This window comes from Rana temporaria, chromosome 3, assembly GCF_905171775.1.
Source record: "Rana temporaria chromosome 3, aRanTem1.1, whole genome shotgun sequence".
Taxonomy (NCBI): Eukaryota; Metazoa; Chordata; class Amphibia; order Anura; family Ranidae; genus Rana; species Rana temporaria.
In genome coordinates this window covers 165,172,453-165,190,469 of record NC_053491.1, presented here as the reverse complement: position 1 = coordinate 165,190,469, position 18,017 = coordinate 165,172,453, and the positions used below count along the sequence as shown (strand labels likewise).

The 18,017-nt window shown below is 46.7% G+C and overlaps 1 protein-coding gene across 1 annotated transcript in view; it reads left to right on the top strand.

The window, feature by feature from the left end:
• CFTR (CF transmembrane conductance regulator) overlaps window positions 1-18,017 on the top strand; it is a 208,500-nt gene that overhangs the window by 151,338 nt on the left and 39,145 nt on the right. Inside the window, 7 exon segments of the mRNA XM_040343760.1 lie at window positions 7,615-7,671; window positions 7,673-7,735; window positions 8,961-8,969; window positions 12,167-12,204; window positions 12,461-12,708; window positions 14,475-14,554; window positions 17,760-17,910. Coding sequence (XP_040199694.1) covers window positions 7,615-7,671; window positions 7,673-7,735; window positions 8,961-8,969; window positions 12,167-12,204; window positions 12,461-12,708; window positions 14,475-14,554; window positions 17,760-17,910 — 646 coding nt within the window.

Sequence of the window (18,017 nt, the reverse complement as noted above, 5' to 3'; positions counted from 1 at the left end):
TTAACACCACAAAATTGGTCTAACAATTCCATCTATATTTGATTTTGTAGAGGGGCAGGCCTTCTTTGTGAACCCCTAAAAAATTATTGTTGGGCGTGGCCTGGAAATGGCCGTGTGAGGCAGCTTTTTTCTTGAGCTCCCGGTCTGAGCCCTCATGCCCCGGCTAAAACACCCATTTCCACCGGTATAAGCTCCTCCAAGCGATACAAGACTAGAGCAGTGACAAGGGGGACACCCCTGGGGAAAAACTCAGGTGAAATACACCGATATTTCCAGCTTTTGCAGGGGTCTTCCCCTGGAGCGAGAGCTACGGTGCCACGAGGCCCAGCATGTGTTGACACCCTGCAGACCCCACCCGGACCTACAGTCAAGCTCCCCGGGTGTACTGAAGATCCCCCCAAGAGGCAACATGGAACCCCAGGGAGAATCGGATGTCTCCAGCCTGGATCAGGACATCAGGGTGATGCTCCAAGCCCTCCCGACCCAGACAGCCATAGAGGCCCTGATCCTCCGTTTGGAGGAGACCCACAGGCGATTTATCCAGGAGGTGAAGGGTGAAGTATCGTCCCTGTCGGACCAGGTTGCTACGGGCGAGGTGTCACTGTCCTCCCTGGAAACCCGGGTATCGGAGCTGGAGCGGTCACGCGACCAGCACCGCAACACTGCGGTGTCGCTCCAGCTGCATCTGGAAGACATTGAGGACCGGAGCCGCCATAATAACCTGTGGCTCCGAGGCGTTCCAGAGGTGACAGATGCGGAGGAAGTGAGTGAGTGAGACAGTGTGGGTGATTTTCCGAGTAGTTCTGGATGATCCGGAGGCTGATGTGGTTCTGGACAGAGCCCATAGAGCCCTGGGCCCCAGGTCTGCAGATTCCAGCAGGCCGCGACATGTTATCTGCAGGCTCCATCGCTATACACAAAAGGAGAACATCCTGAGAAGAGCTTGGGAGCATGACGATATGGAGATGGGGGATCGCAGATCAGGATCCTGTCGGACTTGTCAAGGGCGACCCTGCGGCGCAGAGCATTGCTACGTCCCCTGCTGGAGCTGGCGAGGCAAATGGGTGTCACGTACCGATGGGGCTACCCCCCTGTCAGTATCATTCTGTGGAGAGTCTGGCACCTTTACCCTGCAAACAGTGGTGGACCTACCGGCACTGTTCCGTTTTATGGAAGCAGAGCCGATCCAGCATCCCGATTGGCTGCAGATTCTCCCACGCCAGGCAGGGAGATCGGGTGTCTCGGTGCATCGTGGCCCTGTGCCACCCCGCCATCAGAGAGGCAGACTGAGGCATCGCACCACTTCAGGGGGAGCCCCACGTGAGTAGGCCTTGGGCCACCCTTTCCCGTTTTACACCCCTGCAGCTATTATTCTTCCCTGACGTGACCACCCCCTAGCCGCTCATGTTTGGGCCATTGCCGAGCACCCGGAAGGTTTGAGGCTCCGTGCTCCGGTGCAAGGAGACTCTTTGTGTGACTGGGTCTGGCGGTGTTTCCTGGCGCCCCCCGCCCCGCCCCGTCCCGTCCTGTCCCGGATCACCTGGCGACGGCCCTGCACATTCGTTGCTGTGCGCCAGGGAGTGAATGTGTCATTTTTGTGCCTGTGGATGCTGCGGGGCCCTCCTCGCGGATTGGGGAGCTCCCCGGCCCCCTTCCCCCCTGGAGGACCGGCCATACACTGTTCGCCAACATTGGGGATGTTTATGCCCTCTCTGCCCGCCCGGAAATGTTTGGGTCTACAGCCCTGCTCTTCCCCCCTGATACACGAGGGGGACCGGTCGAGGATGTGCCAGTGGACAGGCGGTATGCTCACGGGATGCGGCTGGACATGGGGATGGATATGTTTGATGCCCTGAAGCCCGGGTGGGGGAGATCTGATACTGTTCCCCCCCTTTTTCTGCCCCCCGGTGTGGGGAGTGAGCACCGGGGCGGGAGGACATGTTTTTTGGGGGGGGGGGGGGGGGGGGGGGGGGGGTGGGACACACTATGCCGGTGCAACATGCCCTTGTGGTACCTGGATGATCTGCCGCGGCCCGCTTCCCCCTTCCAGTTCTCTGGAGGAGCGCTCCCGTGACATAAAAAACAAAAAGAGATATTATAGTGTTGATTTGTCACTGCATTCTCTTTTTGTTTTTTATGTTTGTAAGATTGTTGTACACAATTTAATGCTAGCAGCTCACTATTATCATAATTATTAATTTTTATTTTATACCTTTTTAATCACTCAATTAATTCAGCGCAGCGCCAACCTTAGGGTTCTTTGTTCCGTTTTGCTCCCGTGACATGTACTGATCTGGCAGGGGAAGCACTCAGAAGCTGACAAACTTGTACGAACATCGGGGGGTGGTGGTCGGGGGTGGCGTTCCTTCCAACTGGGAGATGAGCTGGGGTTTTTTTTTTCCATGTCTTTTCCATGTTTTTCCCATGTTTTCCAGGCTTATGTTAATTAGATTTACTGTTCCCATTTACTAAAATCGTATGGGCACTGCTCTGGTTTTGTTTATTAGTTTGTTTTTGCTGATGTCTCTCATGCTCATGTTTATGCAATGGCTCTCAAGTTGTACCCATTACAGTTTAAATGTTTTGTGATGCCTGACTTGTTTCACCGGTTTACATTTTGTCATATACATACTTGCCGGGGTTGGGTGGCGAGGGTTGGGGGTTTGCTTACCGGCTCTGTCCACCCACTTTCCCACTTAGGACCGCGCTCCCGTTTGGGGAAATTTCCGGAGGAGCGCATTAGCTGTTTTTAAGGCTACTTTAGTTTTTCTCCAGCCGCTGCACACTCTAGTGACAGCCTCCTAACCTCTCTTAACCACTCTAGGTCTCTGCTACCCCCCCTCCCCCGCCCTTACCCCCCCCTCCACCACTACAGCACCGCTTGGGCGGCTCCCTTGAACATGGACACACTCCATATAGTATCTCTTAATGCCAAGGGCCTGAACAACCCGGAGAAGCGACGGATGTTGCTCTCCGATATGAGGCGGGCAAGAGCAGATATTGTGATGCTGCAGGAGACACACTTTAAATAAAATAATCTTCCATTCCTTAAGAACAGACACTACCCCCTAACCTATCAATCCAATTATATGGAAGCTAAATCTAGAGGGGTAACCATTCTCATATCCTCTAGAGTGCCATAGATGCTCACAGACTCCCAGACAGACAAGGGGGGCTGCTTCCTGTACCTGAAAGGATTGGTCGGGGACAGGAAGGTGACCTTGGCGAACATTTACGCCCCAAATGACCATCAAGACGCCTTCCTTAAAAGGCAGGTGGATCATCTTATGTGTTTTTCAGAGGGACAGTTGGTGGCAGTTGGGACAGTTGGTGGTGGGGGGGCGATTTCAACATCCCACTCCTCCCATCTTAGGATACATCTGGGGGGTCCTCCCCCACTTCGCGTGACATACGCAAACGGATACACACGACTTTACACTCCGTGCAGCTGGTGGACACCTGGCGCCTCTTCCACCCAGGAGAGAGTGACTACACCTTTTTATAAGACATACTCACGCATTGACTACCTGTTTGCACCCCACGGCCAACTACATGCTATTAAAGACACTTACATCGGATCGATTACATGGTCGGATCATGCCCCGATAGGAATGCGTTACGCTCTTACAGACGCACAGGGGAGACAACGCCCCCTTGGAGGCTCAACGAGAGTCTCCTACAGGACCATGATGTCCTGGCAGATGTGGTCAAGGAGTCGGCCATTATTCGAGATGAACATTATGCACGACAGTGACATTGGGGTGGTGTGGAGGCGCACAAGGCCGTAATAAGCATGGCGCCAGATTGAAAAAGGCTTGGACGATACAACTGGATGCACTCCTTGCTAGATTACAAAACAAGGCGGCCCGACCAGACAACTCGGGGGGGGGGGGGGAACTGGACACAGTTCGCTCGCAGATTACTGACCTTCTGGAGTATAGAGCCAAAGCGGCGATCCAGGTCTGCCGGAGGAAGACATATGAATTTGGGTAATAAATGTGGGCAGACTCCTGGCCCATCATTGCTAGCACAGCGCAGCGGCCTCCTATATACCGTACATCCATTCTGCTACCGGACAGAAGCAATCCCTACCTCAACAAATCTCACAAGAATTTAGAACCTTCTATGCTCCCTATATAACTTACCCGAAGCCCCGGCAACGCAGGCAGACATGACAGACTATCTAGACCGTGCCGCTATGCCATCACTACCAACCGACTCCCGGGAATTCCTAGAGAACCCATCACTTTGCGAGAGATACAGTGGGCTCTGAAAAGTGGCCAAGCCAGGCAAAGACCCAGGCCCTGATGGTCTCACCAACCTATTTATAAGTCCCTCCTTCCTCTCTTGGCCCACACCTCGCCACCCTGTATAACAGTATCGGCTCGGGGGCATCTTTCCACACCACTACGCTACTTGCCCACATCTCGGTTATACCGAAAGAGGGCAAGGACCCGGCCATCTGTGGGAGCTATAGGCCAATCTCCCTCCTAAATATGGATCTAAAGATTTTTACCAAAATCTTGGCCACTAGGCTGCAACGATATTTGCCCCGCCTGATAAATCTTGATCAGGTTGGATTTGTCCCTACAAGAGAGGCTATAGACAATACGACCAAGGTTCTCAACCTACTCCACATAGCGGTAAGCAGTAGGACACCTGGCATCTTTATTGGGACAGACGCAGAAAAAGCGTTTGGTCGGGTGAACTGGAGATTCATGTTTGCGACGCTGAGATATAAGGCCTGGAGATAGGATGCTGAATTGGGTAGCCATGGGCCTATAAGACCCCGACCACCAGGGTGAGGGCGAATGGCGTACTCTCCGACGCATTCTTGATCAGAAACGGGACCAGACAGGGGTGTCCTCTTTCACCCCTTCTGTTTGCACTTACCCTGGAGCCATTCCTCTGCCACGCCCGACATAACCCTAACATTACGGGAATAGAGGCCATAGGGGCGCAGCACAAGGTATCCGCTTATGCGGATGACTTGATGTTCTCTCTTACGAAGCCTGAGATCTCCCTTCCGGCCCTCCTACGTATGGCTGCCTCTCCAATTTAAAAATTAACTTTAGCAAATCTGAGGCAATGGGCGTGGGGATCCTGGGTCAAGAGCTCACCCATCTTAGAGATGGATTTAAGCTGAAGTGGACAGACACGGCCCTTGAGTACTTGGGTGCCTTTATCCCCACATCTATGGCCCAGCTTTTCAAACTTAACTTTCCACCCCTTTGAAGAACGTCCAAAAGCTGTGTGACAGCGTGGGACGGCGGGCTTCACTCATGGTTTGGCTGCGTAACATCCTTAAGATGATGATACTACCCAAGTTCCTTTACCTCCTACAGGCCCTTCCGATTCGCATCCTCAGGGACTTTTTTAAACAAGTCCAGGCCACGTTCTCACGGTTCCTCTGAGCGGGGAGAAGCCCGCGTTTAAAATGAACCACCCTCACCTCCCGAAGACACACGGGGTCTGGCAGTGCCAGATATCCATGCATATTGTCACGCTATGCACCTCAGTAGGTAGATTGAGTGGTGCAGAATAAAGATACCAAACTCGGACACAATTAGAACAGGACCAGAGTGACATACCCCTGCAGGGTATCCCGTGGTGCCACGCAGACCTACCCTCCACACTTAAGCGTCACCCCCTGATTGGCAACACCGCCGGTGTCTGCTCACAGATATTATCTAAAACCTCCCTGGCAAACCGAAACTCTCCACTGGTGATAGGTCACCCCTATTCGAACCAGGCCTGCGTGATAACAGATTCCATGAGCTGCGGGACGCAGGGCTGTACCAAGCAACCCACTACAGTGTACAGGGGAGGTGGAGGACGTATACGGAACTGACAGACCCTTTCCCGGCTCATACAGGCTAGATTTTTTGAGGTCCCATCAACTCGGCCATTTCCTGAGCGGACTACCGCCACCCCCAGCACCTCCCGATGGCCTCTTATGGCCTGGGAGGAGCTTTGTGTAGAGACTGGGACGGTGCCCCATATGGCCTACTCCCTACTGATGACGCCAACGGGAAATGGTCAAATCCCCTTCTTCACTAAGTGGGAGGGAGACCTGGATTGCCAGTTTACAACCCACCAAAAACAACATATACTTACATTTATCCACAAATCCTCCCTGTGCGCCAAGACGCAGGAGACAAATTACAAAATTTTCACGAGGTGCTGCATAGGTTTTTCCCGGCAACCTCGGAGCTTTGCTGGCGCTGTCAGGGGGAGAGGGCACCATCCTCCACATATTTTGGTCCTTCCCCCGGCTGCAGAGTTTCTGGGGGGAGGTCCGCCACGTGCCAGAGGACCCGGCCTTCTTCCTTTTGCATGCTACAGATACGCCGGCCCGTGTATAAAAAAGGTCAGTGGTGAGACAGCCTTCTGGTGCGGCCAAGTCCTGCATCCCTCTTAACTGGAAGTCCCCCCACCCCCCAACTGTTGCTCAGTGGCTCCGAAGAGTGGATGACGTCAGCAGAATGGAGGACCTGATCCACACAAGCCAACATAGGCAGGAGGCTTACTCCAAGACGTGGCGACTCTGGAACATTTTCAAATATTCTGATGAGGGACAGAGCCTCAGAGGAACAACTCTGGTCTCTAGAGCGCCTGTCCCCCGCCCCATGCGGCTGCTATGGGTGCGAACGTGTCCTTGTGTGTCCGTGTTCGGGCATGCCTGCCTCTCCTACCCCTTCCTACCCCCCTCTTTTTCACACCCTTCTCAGGTGCCCCCTTGGTGTGGGTGCTACCTTGTATTTTCTTTTCTTTTTTTTGCTTTTTAAAGTGTATTTTTTGTGCGTGTACTCGAGAGAGGAGCCGACTGCAGGAGTTGGGAGTAGGCAGGCCTCCCCCAGAGGCAATCTGCCACCTTTCTCCATGCCTCGGGTGGCAATGGCGGGTGTGTGAGGGGGTCCTCCCACACAGCCCGCCCTACCTGCTCCGCTTTGAAGCCCAACGGGGCAGAGGGACTCCCTATAAGGGAGTTGAGAGGATTAGCCCGCTCAACCAGCCCCATTAGTCCTTCGCCTCTCTTTTAGAGACCGCGTGGTCAAAGTGCGTGTGTTAACCCAATTTAGAGTGCGTGTGTAGGTGTGGTGGTTTTTGTGGGAGGGGGGTGGGCGTACTAAGCGCAGGCTTACCTTGCATAGCACACCCACCGGGAGCCGGGCTGAGACCACCAAACTCAATTCACATGAAGCCGAGACCGGGATCCGAACCTCTAGCTGCAGAGGTGAATGGCTGTCAGCGCATTGCCAATCGCGTTGAGCCACCGCAGCTCCCTTTGTATTTTCTTTCTGTCCTACTTTACTGTCTACTCTCTTTTCTCTTCTTCTCTTCTTACGATATACAGGAAAATGAGATGGGGGGGCTGTGCCCACAGGGCTCCAGGGCACCAATTTTTACACCTTTCCAGGCGCTCCGCGCCAGTGGGTGCACGGTTGGGACTACTACAGAGGGGCCGGCCTCTCTGTTATAAATAAAAAAATTAATTATATGTTAAACCACAGACTAACCACTTATTATAGAACCCTCATTTTTTCATGTACATACATTTAGTTAGAATTACATGCATGCAGCTAACCGTACCATGTTTCCTGCTTTTTAAAGGAGTGTTTCCTGGATGACACGGACAGCACATCACCAACTACCACCTGGAGCACTTATTTTCAGATATATCACCACTCACAAGAGCTTAATCATTGTTCTTGTTCTTGTCCTGGTTATTTTCGTGCAGAGGTATTAATTTAAAATATATAAACAACACTAGGCATTTTATTTTAACTTGTATGGTTTATTTAAGGAGTTCCCCTATTGTGCTAAAAATGGCTGAGCAGCTCATAGCAGCTTTTAAGTGCCCCCCAGGAATTGAACTGTCTTTTAAAAAATAGCATGCAGCTGATCAGCATTCCATGGCACACTAAGCGAAAGGCTTACCCGTTTCGTTCATGGAAGTGGTACTCAGTAGCTGAGATAACCAAGGGGTAGTAATATACCAACTGTGACATTTTGCTGTCATCTGCTCTATGCAAATGACTATTGACAGTTCTCTTCCCAATCCAAAAATTGTCCAGAGTTTTTTATATAAAAGAGTAGCAGCCATTAACTGGCAGGACAAATACTTCCTTTGGTGTAACAGTGAACCAAACAAAATTGTATCACTGTGATCACGCATAACTAAAATGTATGTAAACTATAGCAATGCACTTTCCATTTTTTTCTCTTTTTGGTCTGTTGAATAGAGCATTGAAAGCATTTTGTTGTTTCTGTTTGATAGTTGCTAAAAGTTTTTGTGCACTGCTGTTTTATCTCAATTAGTGTTTAACAGCCCTGCCCAGTTCACTTCTGTAAACTACTGAATACCTTCTCTCTATGTACTGTAGTGGAGGTGAGGAGAGGGAGGTGTTTCTGTAGACCTAACACAAAGGGCTCTTTCACACTGGGTGGCGTTTTGCCGAGTTTTTGCCACATTTTCACGGTAAAAATAGCGCTATAAAACGCTCATAAAACACTCCCCATGCCCCCTCCATTGAAATGAATTAAAAACCGCGGTAAAAAACAGAGCGTTAAAATCGGGTAAAACACAGCGATTTTACCGCGTTTTACCACTTTTTTTAATTCATTCAATTAGAGGGGCATGGGGAGCGTTTTAATATCGCTATTTTTACCGCGAAAACGCGACAAAAACGCACCAGTGTGAAAGGGCCCTTAAAAGAGAAGTATGTTTTTTTTTTTAGATTTATACTTACCTAGGTGGATACAGCATCAGACCGATGCTGCAGCTGTCCCCCGGGGCCTCTGCACTGAGAACCATGCCACCAAACATCGCCGATGGCTCAGTTTCCACTCCTCCCTGGAGAGCTGCTGACCGTTAGTCAGCATCTCTCCTGCTCTGTCCTCCACGCTTACTGGAGCGCTGATGGACCTCCATCAGTCAAGGCAGCTGGCGGATCCAGACTTCTGAAGTCAGCATGACACAGTGTCTCAACTGATTACAGTGACGTCAGCGGAGAGCGGACTTCAGACCGCTCTCCACTGAAAATGGGTCACAGGAGTGCAAAACGAATTGCACTCCTGTGACCCATAGGAGAAGCCCAGTCTAAAAAGCTCAGGCTGGACTTCACCTTTAATTGAAGAAGCTGAAGTTAGAAACTGATTGGCTACTATACGCAGCTACACCAGATTTTGCACTCTCATGACCGTAGACACGATCCGAAAATCAGTCGTAAAATACAGATTTCAAAGAGATCGTACGATAATTGGATCGTTAGTACAGAGCTTTCGAGGGCCAATAACGACAGTTCATCCGATATTATCCGATCGAAAAAAAAAATTCTCGTATGATACCAGATCGTACGATTTTCGTTTAATCGGTACAGTTGTTCGAAAATACAATAGAAATACACTACGACACATGACGTCACTTTCGATTTTTTATTCTGACGTACGAGAATTTTCGTAACTTTAGTAACGCTACATTTATGATATGCAACTAGCGTGCAAAAAAAAAACCGGACGATCTGTCGTTCGATTTTCGAATAGTACGGGCCATTATTTAGTAAATCAACTGTGTCTTCAGGAATAGAATACAGTAACTAAACAGTGTAACCCTAGGACCAGAATACTGGCAGAACAACCAGGTGAAAAAAAGAAATATTATACTATAGGTAGACATTTGCTCAAACATTAACAAATGATTGCTACTCTTTTGCAATTATTGCAGGTGATTTAAGAAATGTGTTTGAACTTCCAAATAGCACCCAGGTACTTTAGGCATACAGTTCTTCACAGAATATTTCATTGTTTCAAATATCCCAGATTCTTTCAAGTTTAACTCATCCATCTCTCAGATACAATAGCATGACTGGGATTGGATGCAGCCATCTTTGAACTTTTACAATAGCGGGAAAAGCAAATATTGGCTAAATACAATCTTGGCATGCTTTGTGTATTTCTTCCAGATTTGTGTAGTAGTCCAATGTGAAAGTGTGCCTGGTCTTGTATCTGTCACCCTGTACTTTTCTGCAGACAGTCTATAATGGGTGGACCTGCTGGGCTATTACCAAATCTTTGCAGTCTACACAGGCTATATACACAGTGATAATGTCACCACTACTTTTAGGTGATAATAACTGGATTTTCAAAGGAATTGGGTACACACAAAGTGGACTTATATTCTTTGTGGCTATTGAGAAAAATATTTAAATGAAAGTTCCTGTGTCCAGGGCTCAACTTTAATGAGATATAGGAATACATGTAATTGAAACACCGGCCTCTCTTCCTCTAATACACAGGCTCAGTTGCACGCTGGCTACACTAGCTGCATGAACTCCTTATCTCCCTTGTCACTCTGTTAGGTAACTGAGAAGAAGGCGAGTGAGTGCTTAGGGACAAGGGGGCAGGCATATCATTGTATTTTCTTCACTCCCAGACAGTGGCAGTATAGAGTGGTATGAAAGTAAAGTGAAGGTTCTTTACCAAATTCTGTATGGTACTGATTGTGTCTCTGTCAGTAAATCTTACATGGGCAGGTAGAACCCATTTAAGGTAATTAGAATGTCATCAAAGGAGAGGCAAGTCCAGATCTGATAAATGTTTTAACAATAAAGCCCTGTACACACGGTATAAACCGAGAACCTGCTCAGTAAGTTCCCCTGTGTACACGCAAGAGGTTTTCCCGGCGGGAAAACTGCGGGGAGAGCTTTGGCCGGGAATCCCGGCCGTGTGTATGCTCCCTCGCAGTGTTTCCCCATAGGAAAACTGCCGGGTTTAAAACCGCTGGGAATCCCAGCATGAAAATAGTGAGCAGGTTCTCTATTTTCCTGACGGGATTCCCGGCAGTTTTCCTGTCAGGAAAACTGCGAGGGAGCATACACACGGCCGGTTTTCCCGACCAAAAGCTCTCTTGGCAGTTTTCGACTTAGTAAGTACACATACAAATTTTTTGTATACACTATCTCAAAAGGTAGTTTCATAATCAAAAATTCTGTATTGATTGTGTCTCTATGGACATGTTCCAAGTTGTTCCATTGCTAAATCCTCGGTATTTGTGTTATCTCTTTGGGCCAGATTCAGAGAACACTTACGCTGGCGTATCTACAGATACGCAGCGTAAGTGTCCAGATGCGCCACCGTATCTATGCGCCTGATTCCTAACACTAGATATGCCTGAAATATGGCTTCAGCCGACCAACGTAAGTTGCCGTACGCCGTCGTATCTTGGGTGCATATTTACGCTGGCCGCAAGGGGCACTTCCATAGATTTACGCATCGAATATGCAAATGACCTAGATACGCCGATTCACAAACGTACTTGCGCCCGTCGGATTTAGCTACGCCGTTTATGTAAGGCTTACGTCCGGCGTAAAGTTACCCCTGCTACATGAGGCGCAGGTAATGCAAAGTATGGACGTCGGAACAAGCGTATGGGGCTGGGCGTAGGTTACGTTCACGTCATTGCCATTGAGCCGTCGTATCTTAGGGCGTAAATTCGACGTGATTCTGAGCATGCGCGCGCATGCACCGTTCGTACGGCGTTTCCTTTTCATGGGGTCACGATTCATTATAATACAACACGCCTACTACCAGCCAACTTTGAATTACGCAGGCTTACGCCGGCCCATTTACGTTACGCCGCCGTAACTTAGGGAGCAAGTGCTTTGTGAATACTGTACTTGCCTCTCTATGTTACGTCGGCGTAGCGCATATGAGATGCACTACGCCCGCACAGAGATACGCCGATCTCTGTGAATCTGGCCCTCTATGTTTATGTCAATGCATGTTCTCTGTGTGTGTTGGGGAAAGGGGAACAACTTATAGAAAAAAATTGTGGAGGTGGGTGGGGAGAGGCAGGCACAAGAAAGCTGGCCTACGATAGTTTTGTAGATGCTTCTTCTAGGCAGATTGATCTCCGTGTAGCGTTCCTCGCTATAATTGGTATTCTTCTTCCAAGATAATGCCAGCACAAATGGTGTCTGCATTTACCATACACTCACACTCATACATACACAGCTGGTGCAGTTGTGAATGTCTGTGTAGCTACTGTTCGATGGAATGACTGCTTGGCATTAGTATTTTCCATATACCATCTTCAGTTTTTTTTGCCATTTTAGGTGTTAGATCTACAGGAGGAAAAATTAATATATGCTGTCTTTCATTTTAGGTTGCTGCTTCACTGGTTGGTCTTATGCTTATCAAGGAGTAAGTATGTTGTTATGAAGATGAAGTTCTGAGTGCCACTAGAGCCTGAATGTAGCTGTTTTTTGAGACATAATGACGGCATGAGTCCAGACCCAAAATGAGAAAGTAAACTGGAAGGTTTTACTTTGTGTATGGCACTTGAAATAATTTAATTACGTAACCCATGGAGAGAAGAACTATGCTAGTATATTTATGTTTTGTATAAAATGATGTTTTATTCATGTGTATATCTCTCCTGTGTTTTTTTTTTATACAGAAGTAATTTACAAAACAATTCAACCACTAATCGGAATGACTCCAATGCACCAGTAATCGTGACCTCTACCAGTTCTTACTATGTGTTTTATATCTATGTTGGCGTGGCTGACTCCCTTTTAGCTATGGGAATCTTTCGTGGGTTGCCTCTTGTGCATAGTCTCATATCTGTCTCTAAGGTCTTACACCAGAAAATGCTTCATGCGGTTCTTCACGCGCCAATGTCTACATTCAATACAATGAGAGCTGGTATGTTTCTAGGTTGCCAAAGCATGAGTAAAAAAACTGCTATATAATAGGCACTGCTTATGACTCTATGGTTCTTTCTTTTTTCTTTTCCTCTCTTGCCATGCAATCTGTCCTATGACCTATTGGAATTGCGCTTTATCCTTTATTTGTTATTGAGAAGCCTTAAAACTATCCAGGTATTTATTGTTTCCTATATTGTGCAATTTTCAATATGTTGTCCAGTGAATTATTGCATGTATCACCAGTAGGGATAAGCGTTTGACACGAACATCGGGTGTTCGACCGTTTGCCGAATACCAAACATTATGGGACATTCCCGGGAAATTTAAGCACCAGCGGAACACGCCATAATAAATGGCGAGACCGTCAATAAACTGCGAGATCGCAGTATGGATTTTGGGGGGACCCCCATGCAATTTTTTTTTTTACATTTTGCTGCGGGGTTCCACTTAATATCCATACCAGATCCAAAGGGCCTGGTAATGGACTGTTTCACTTTAAGCGTTATTAAATTCACTGCTCCTGAAAAAAATACAATTTTTAAAACTTTTTTTGCATTGATACATGTCCTATAGGGCCGGACCCGGGTCCCCAAACACTTTTTATGGCAATAACATGCATATAAGCCTTTAAAATGAGGACTTTTGATTTTTCATGTTCGTTTCCCATAGACTTTTAGTGGTGTTTGCACAAATGTGTTGCCTGTTTGCAAGTTCTGGTGAGAACAGAACCGGGGAGTGTTCGGCTCATCCCCAATCACCTAATCACCAGGACAATGAAACAGTTAATTTGGCTTACAGTGACTGTCACAAGTGAGGCAATATTGTAGTGTTACAGCAGGATATTAAATATATTAGGCAATTACAGTATTTATTCAAAATCAGTTACATATTTACATTACATTACATATGGAAATCTCTTGGTAGTGTTTATAACATAGACAGAAAATTATAAGCTATATTAAAACATGTGTAGCCCTGTCCCTGCAGGAGTAAACCAGTCATACTAACAATTTCATGCACATCGACAATAATGGCTCCATCTAGGGGATGTCTTGTGCTGAAGAACTTGAATCAATTGGAGGACAAACATTAATAGTAGAAAATGCTTATAGGGGCAGGCACACACTACAGTCTCAAATCAGGTCCTACTCTCAATATCCCAGGAGCTTTCTGCCACCCAGGATCCTCAGTGAGGGAGAAAAAATATCCTTCACTGGACCAGAACTGCAGGACAGTGTAGTCCAACAAAAATCCACAAACAATCTTCTCCAGGCCCTCAGCTCAGCTCCTGATGGGGCCTAGATTGCAATTTCTTGTCTAAGTAGCAGCCCCAGAAGAACCCTGCAGAATAAAGAACACTTTTATAACTCCCAAATATTTATCACCTTTCCAGTCACATTCTGGGTGTCTTCTTTCAGGGATTGGCTGGGGCATGATAAATATTCATACTGATCATTTGACTCTCCCTGTCCTGTATTCTGAAAGCTTCTCCCAAGTGGGAGAAATCAAACACCCAGCTAGGAAACCCTGATCAGACAAAAGTAATAGATCACTGCTGCACTGACTGCAGTGAAGCCAAAAACTAGCTTTAGCCTAGAAGCCTAACTAGAGGATTGTTCAATCACACATTATATTCATCATTCTTTTAACAATTCACTTTTCATCTATGAAATTTACCATACCGTAATTTTTTTTAGCTCTTGTCACAGCTCTTGTTGAGTTGCAATGTAGCTCTTAGTCACAGAGCTTTGTGTTATATTGCAGGGCGAATCTTAAACAGATTTTCAAAAGATACGGCTATACTTGATGATCTTCTTCCGCTGACTATTTTTGACTTCATACAGGTGAGCCTATTCCTCAAAAATGTGGTTTTGCAGATTTTGGAAAAATAGAAAATTATAGTTAGGGATGAACTTTTCATGTCTGCTTTTTTTTTTTTTTTTAATTAGGCTATGTCTTCCCATAGCTAATGATTGCTTCAGCATCTTCATGTGCAAATCAATGGAACAATCTGCCAAACTAGCGAATCATCTCCCAGAAATAAACTTACTATTATGATGATGATGATTATTATTGTTATTACCGCAAAGTAAAGGTCTGGCTTTGTTAGGGAAAAACAATCCTCTCCAGGTCAACTGTATACATTGGAAAAGTTTTGGCAAATTTGATTGCACAGTTTTACTTGCTTCTGTTTTGTAAATGATGCAAGTCATATGCCCTTTTTGACTCTGACTGCTAAGTGAGAGAATGCTTTCATCCCAGTCAGTCTCAAGGTTGTACTAAAAAAAAATTCTGCAGGCCTAGTACTCTGTTGCTCAGACTAAAGATATTGTGCCAATGTCAAAACTTCTGTTGTAGGGGATACCTGCAATTTGACATCAAGCTCTGTGCTGACTTTGAAAAGCAGTGAGCCAATCAGATAGTATGTTTGGGAAGTCCTGTACACATAACACTGTTGCATTGGGTTGCTGCATATTGAAATTGATTATTACAAGACAGTAAAGTTGCAATAAAATCAAGGCAAGAACATTGGGAAGGCCCTGCTCATGAGAGTTCACAGCATGGGTGCTCAACCTGTGGCCCTCCATCTGTGCCTGAAATACAAGTCCCATGATGCATTGCAAGCTGCTGACAATTACAAGCATGACTCCCAAAGGCAGAGGCATGATGGGACAGGTTGCGCACTCATGGTCTACAGACTGAGAGAAAGGGGCAAGTGACACAAAAAGTGATATTGTGTGGGGATGAGTTGATGGAAAAAGTAAAGCTGGGTATATACAATGGCCCAGATTCAAGAAGCACTTGCGCCCGCGCAACCTTGCTCCGGTGTAACGAGTGCTCCTGATTCAGGAACCTCGTTACACCGAATGCAGCCTAGGATGTGACAAACATAAGCCTCCTTATGCCTTCACATCCCAGGCTGCATTCTTGCGTTGGCCGCTAGGGGGCGCGGCCTTTGTGATCGGCGTGTAGTATGCAAATTGCATACTACCACCGATTCACAAAAGTTGCGCGGGCCCTGCGTACGCAAGGTACGGAGTTTCCGTACGGCGCCTTTAGCATAAGGTTGCTCCTGCTAATAGCAGGCGCAGCCAATGCTAAAGTATAGCTGCGCCTCCCGCTCGCGACGTTCAAATTTCACGTCGTTTACGTAAGTGAACCGTGAATGCCGCTGGACGCCATTCACGTTCACTTACAAGCAAATGACGTCCTTGCGACGTCATTTGCCGCAATGCACGTCTGGAAAGTTTCCCGACGGAGCATGCGCTGTTCGCTCGGCGCGGGAGCGCGCCTAATTTAAATGATTCCCGCCCCCGGCGGGATCATTTACATTAGGCAGCCTTGCGCCCGGCTGCTTAGCATATTGCCCGCGCAATTTACGGAGCAACTGCTCCGTGAATCGCGGGCAAAGCGCAATATTTGCGTGGGCGCAGAGAAAAAAATTTGCTCTTTGCCCACGCAAATATTGCGCGATTCTACTTGAATCTGGGCCAATGAGTTTTTTTCATTCAGCTGGCCAGTCAAACAGATTCCCCCATTTAGGTGAGGTGGATGGAGGAATTCTACCCACTTCTACCCACTGTGCTTTTGTATTCTGACAGCGGGACTCCTCCGCTGTCAGAATACACTGATCAGTACTGCGGCTGACTGAATGAAGGTTTTCCAACAGTCCTGTTCAACAGAAGTTAATCTATCGATCAACTTTTGATGGACAGGCAGAGTCACCAACAGATCCAAATTTTGATCCATGTGCACAAACCTTAAAAGTTCACTTATTCGAGGTGGAGTAGGCTTCACTAAATGTGAGGAGTTTTTTAGAGATTGCCTAAAGGTGGACAGAGTCAAAGATATCTAGACAGATTGAGATAGGGAGTTCCAGAGGATGAGAGAATTAAAAAAAATCCTGGAGGCAAGAATGGAAGGAGATGTCAGGGGAGCAGGAGTCATGCCGCGTACACACGGAGATTTTTAATGGTCTAGAAAAAACAACGTTTTTTTCAACCCGATTACTGTTAAGACAGCCTTGCCTGCACACGATCGTGAAAAAAAATGCTCTAGCAAAGCACGGTGATGTACAACACATACAACGGCACTACCGGATGGCGCCACCCTTGGGGCTGCTTTTGCTAATTTTGTGTTAGTAAAAGTTTGGTAAGAGACGATTCGCGCTTTTCAATCTGTTAAATGTGCTATCTCCATTACGAACGCTAGTTTTACCAGAACGAGCGCTCCCGTCTCATAACTTGCTTCTGTCGTTTCACGTCGTTAAAGCCCACACATGGCCATTTTTTACGACGTTAAAAACGACGTGAAAATTTAGAGCATGTTCTAAATTTTTAATGGCCATTTTTAACGTCGTGAAAAATGCTCTGGAGCCCACAAACGATCGTTTTTAATGACATAAAAAAAATGTAATTTTTCACATCGCGAAAAACGGTTGTGTGTACGCCGGCATCAGAATCTGAAGGTAAGGGCAACAGAGATACATTAACTGAAGTTATGAACTACTTACCCCAATATCCTGCCCTTTTGGACTCCTGAGCACTTATATATGGATATTGACAGAATTCAGATCATCCCTACCACATTTTCAGGTGGACGCTTACACTGGTTCATTGGTGTACTGAGACAAAAAAGGAGTAGGGAAAGGAAAGCAACGAAGGAGTGTGATTAGGTTAAATAATGTTCTAAATGTTTTACTTTAGGTTTTAAATAGCTTGTCTAATATACACTGATCAGATATAATTTTATGATAACCCATCTAATATTGAGTAGGTCACCCTTTGCCACCAAAAAAACACTAGACCTGTTAAGGTATGTTGTGTTGTCTGGAACCAAACCTTTAGTAGCAGATCCTTTCAACTTCAGGGACAACATATTTACTTGCTGCCTAATATATCCCACCTGCTTTCAGATGCCATTTTAACTAGATAATCAATGTTATTCACTTAACCTGTCAGTGTTCATGAAGTTATGGCCAATCGTTGTATGTCTATACAGTATATATGTCCCAATTTGCATCTCATGTAACTTTCTTTGTGTTTCTAGCTGGTCCTTATTGTGATTGGGGCGATAACAGTGGTTTCTTTACTGGAACCTTATATCTTCTTGGCTACCATACCGGTGATCATTGCATTTGTTATACTTAGATCCTATTTTCTTCACACCTCCCAGCAACTGAAACAGTTAGAATCTGAAGGTAAGGGCAACAGAGATACATTATCTGAAATGCAAATACTACCTTCCCACTGTCACAATATTATCTAGTCCTTTAGAGCATTCATTTGTACTTCCATAGATTTAATA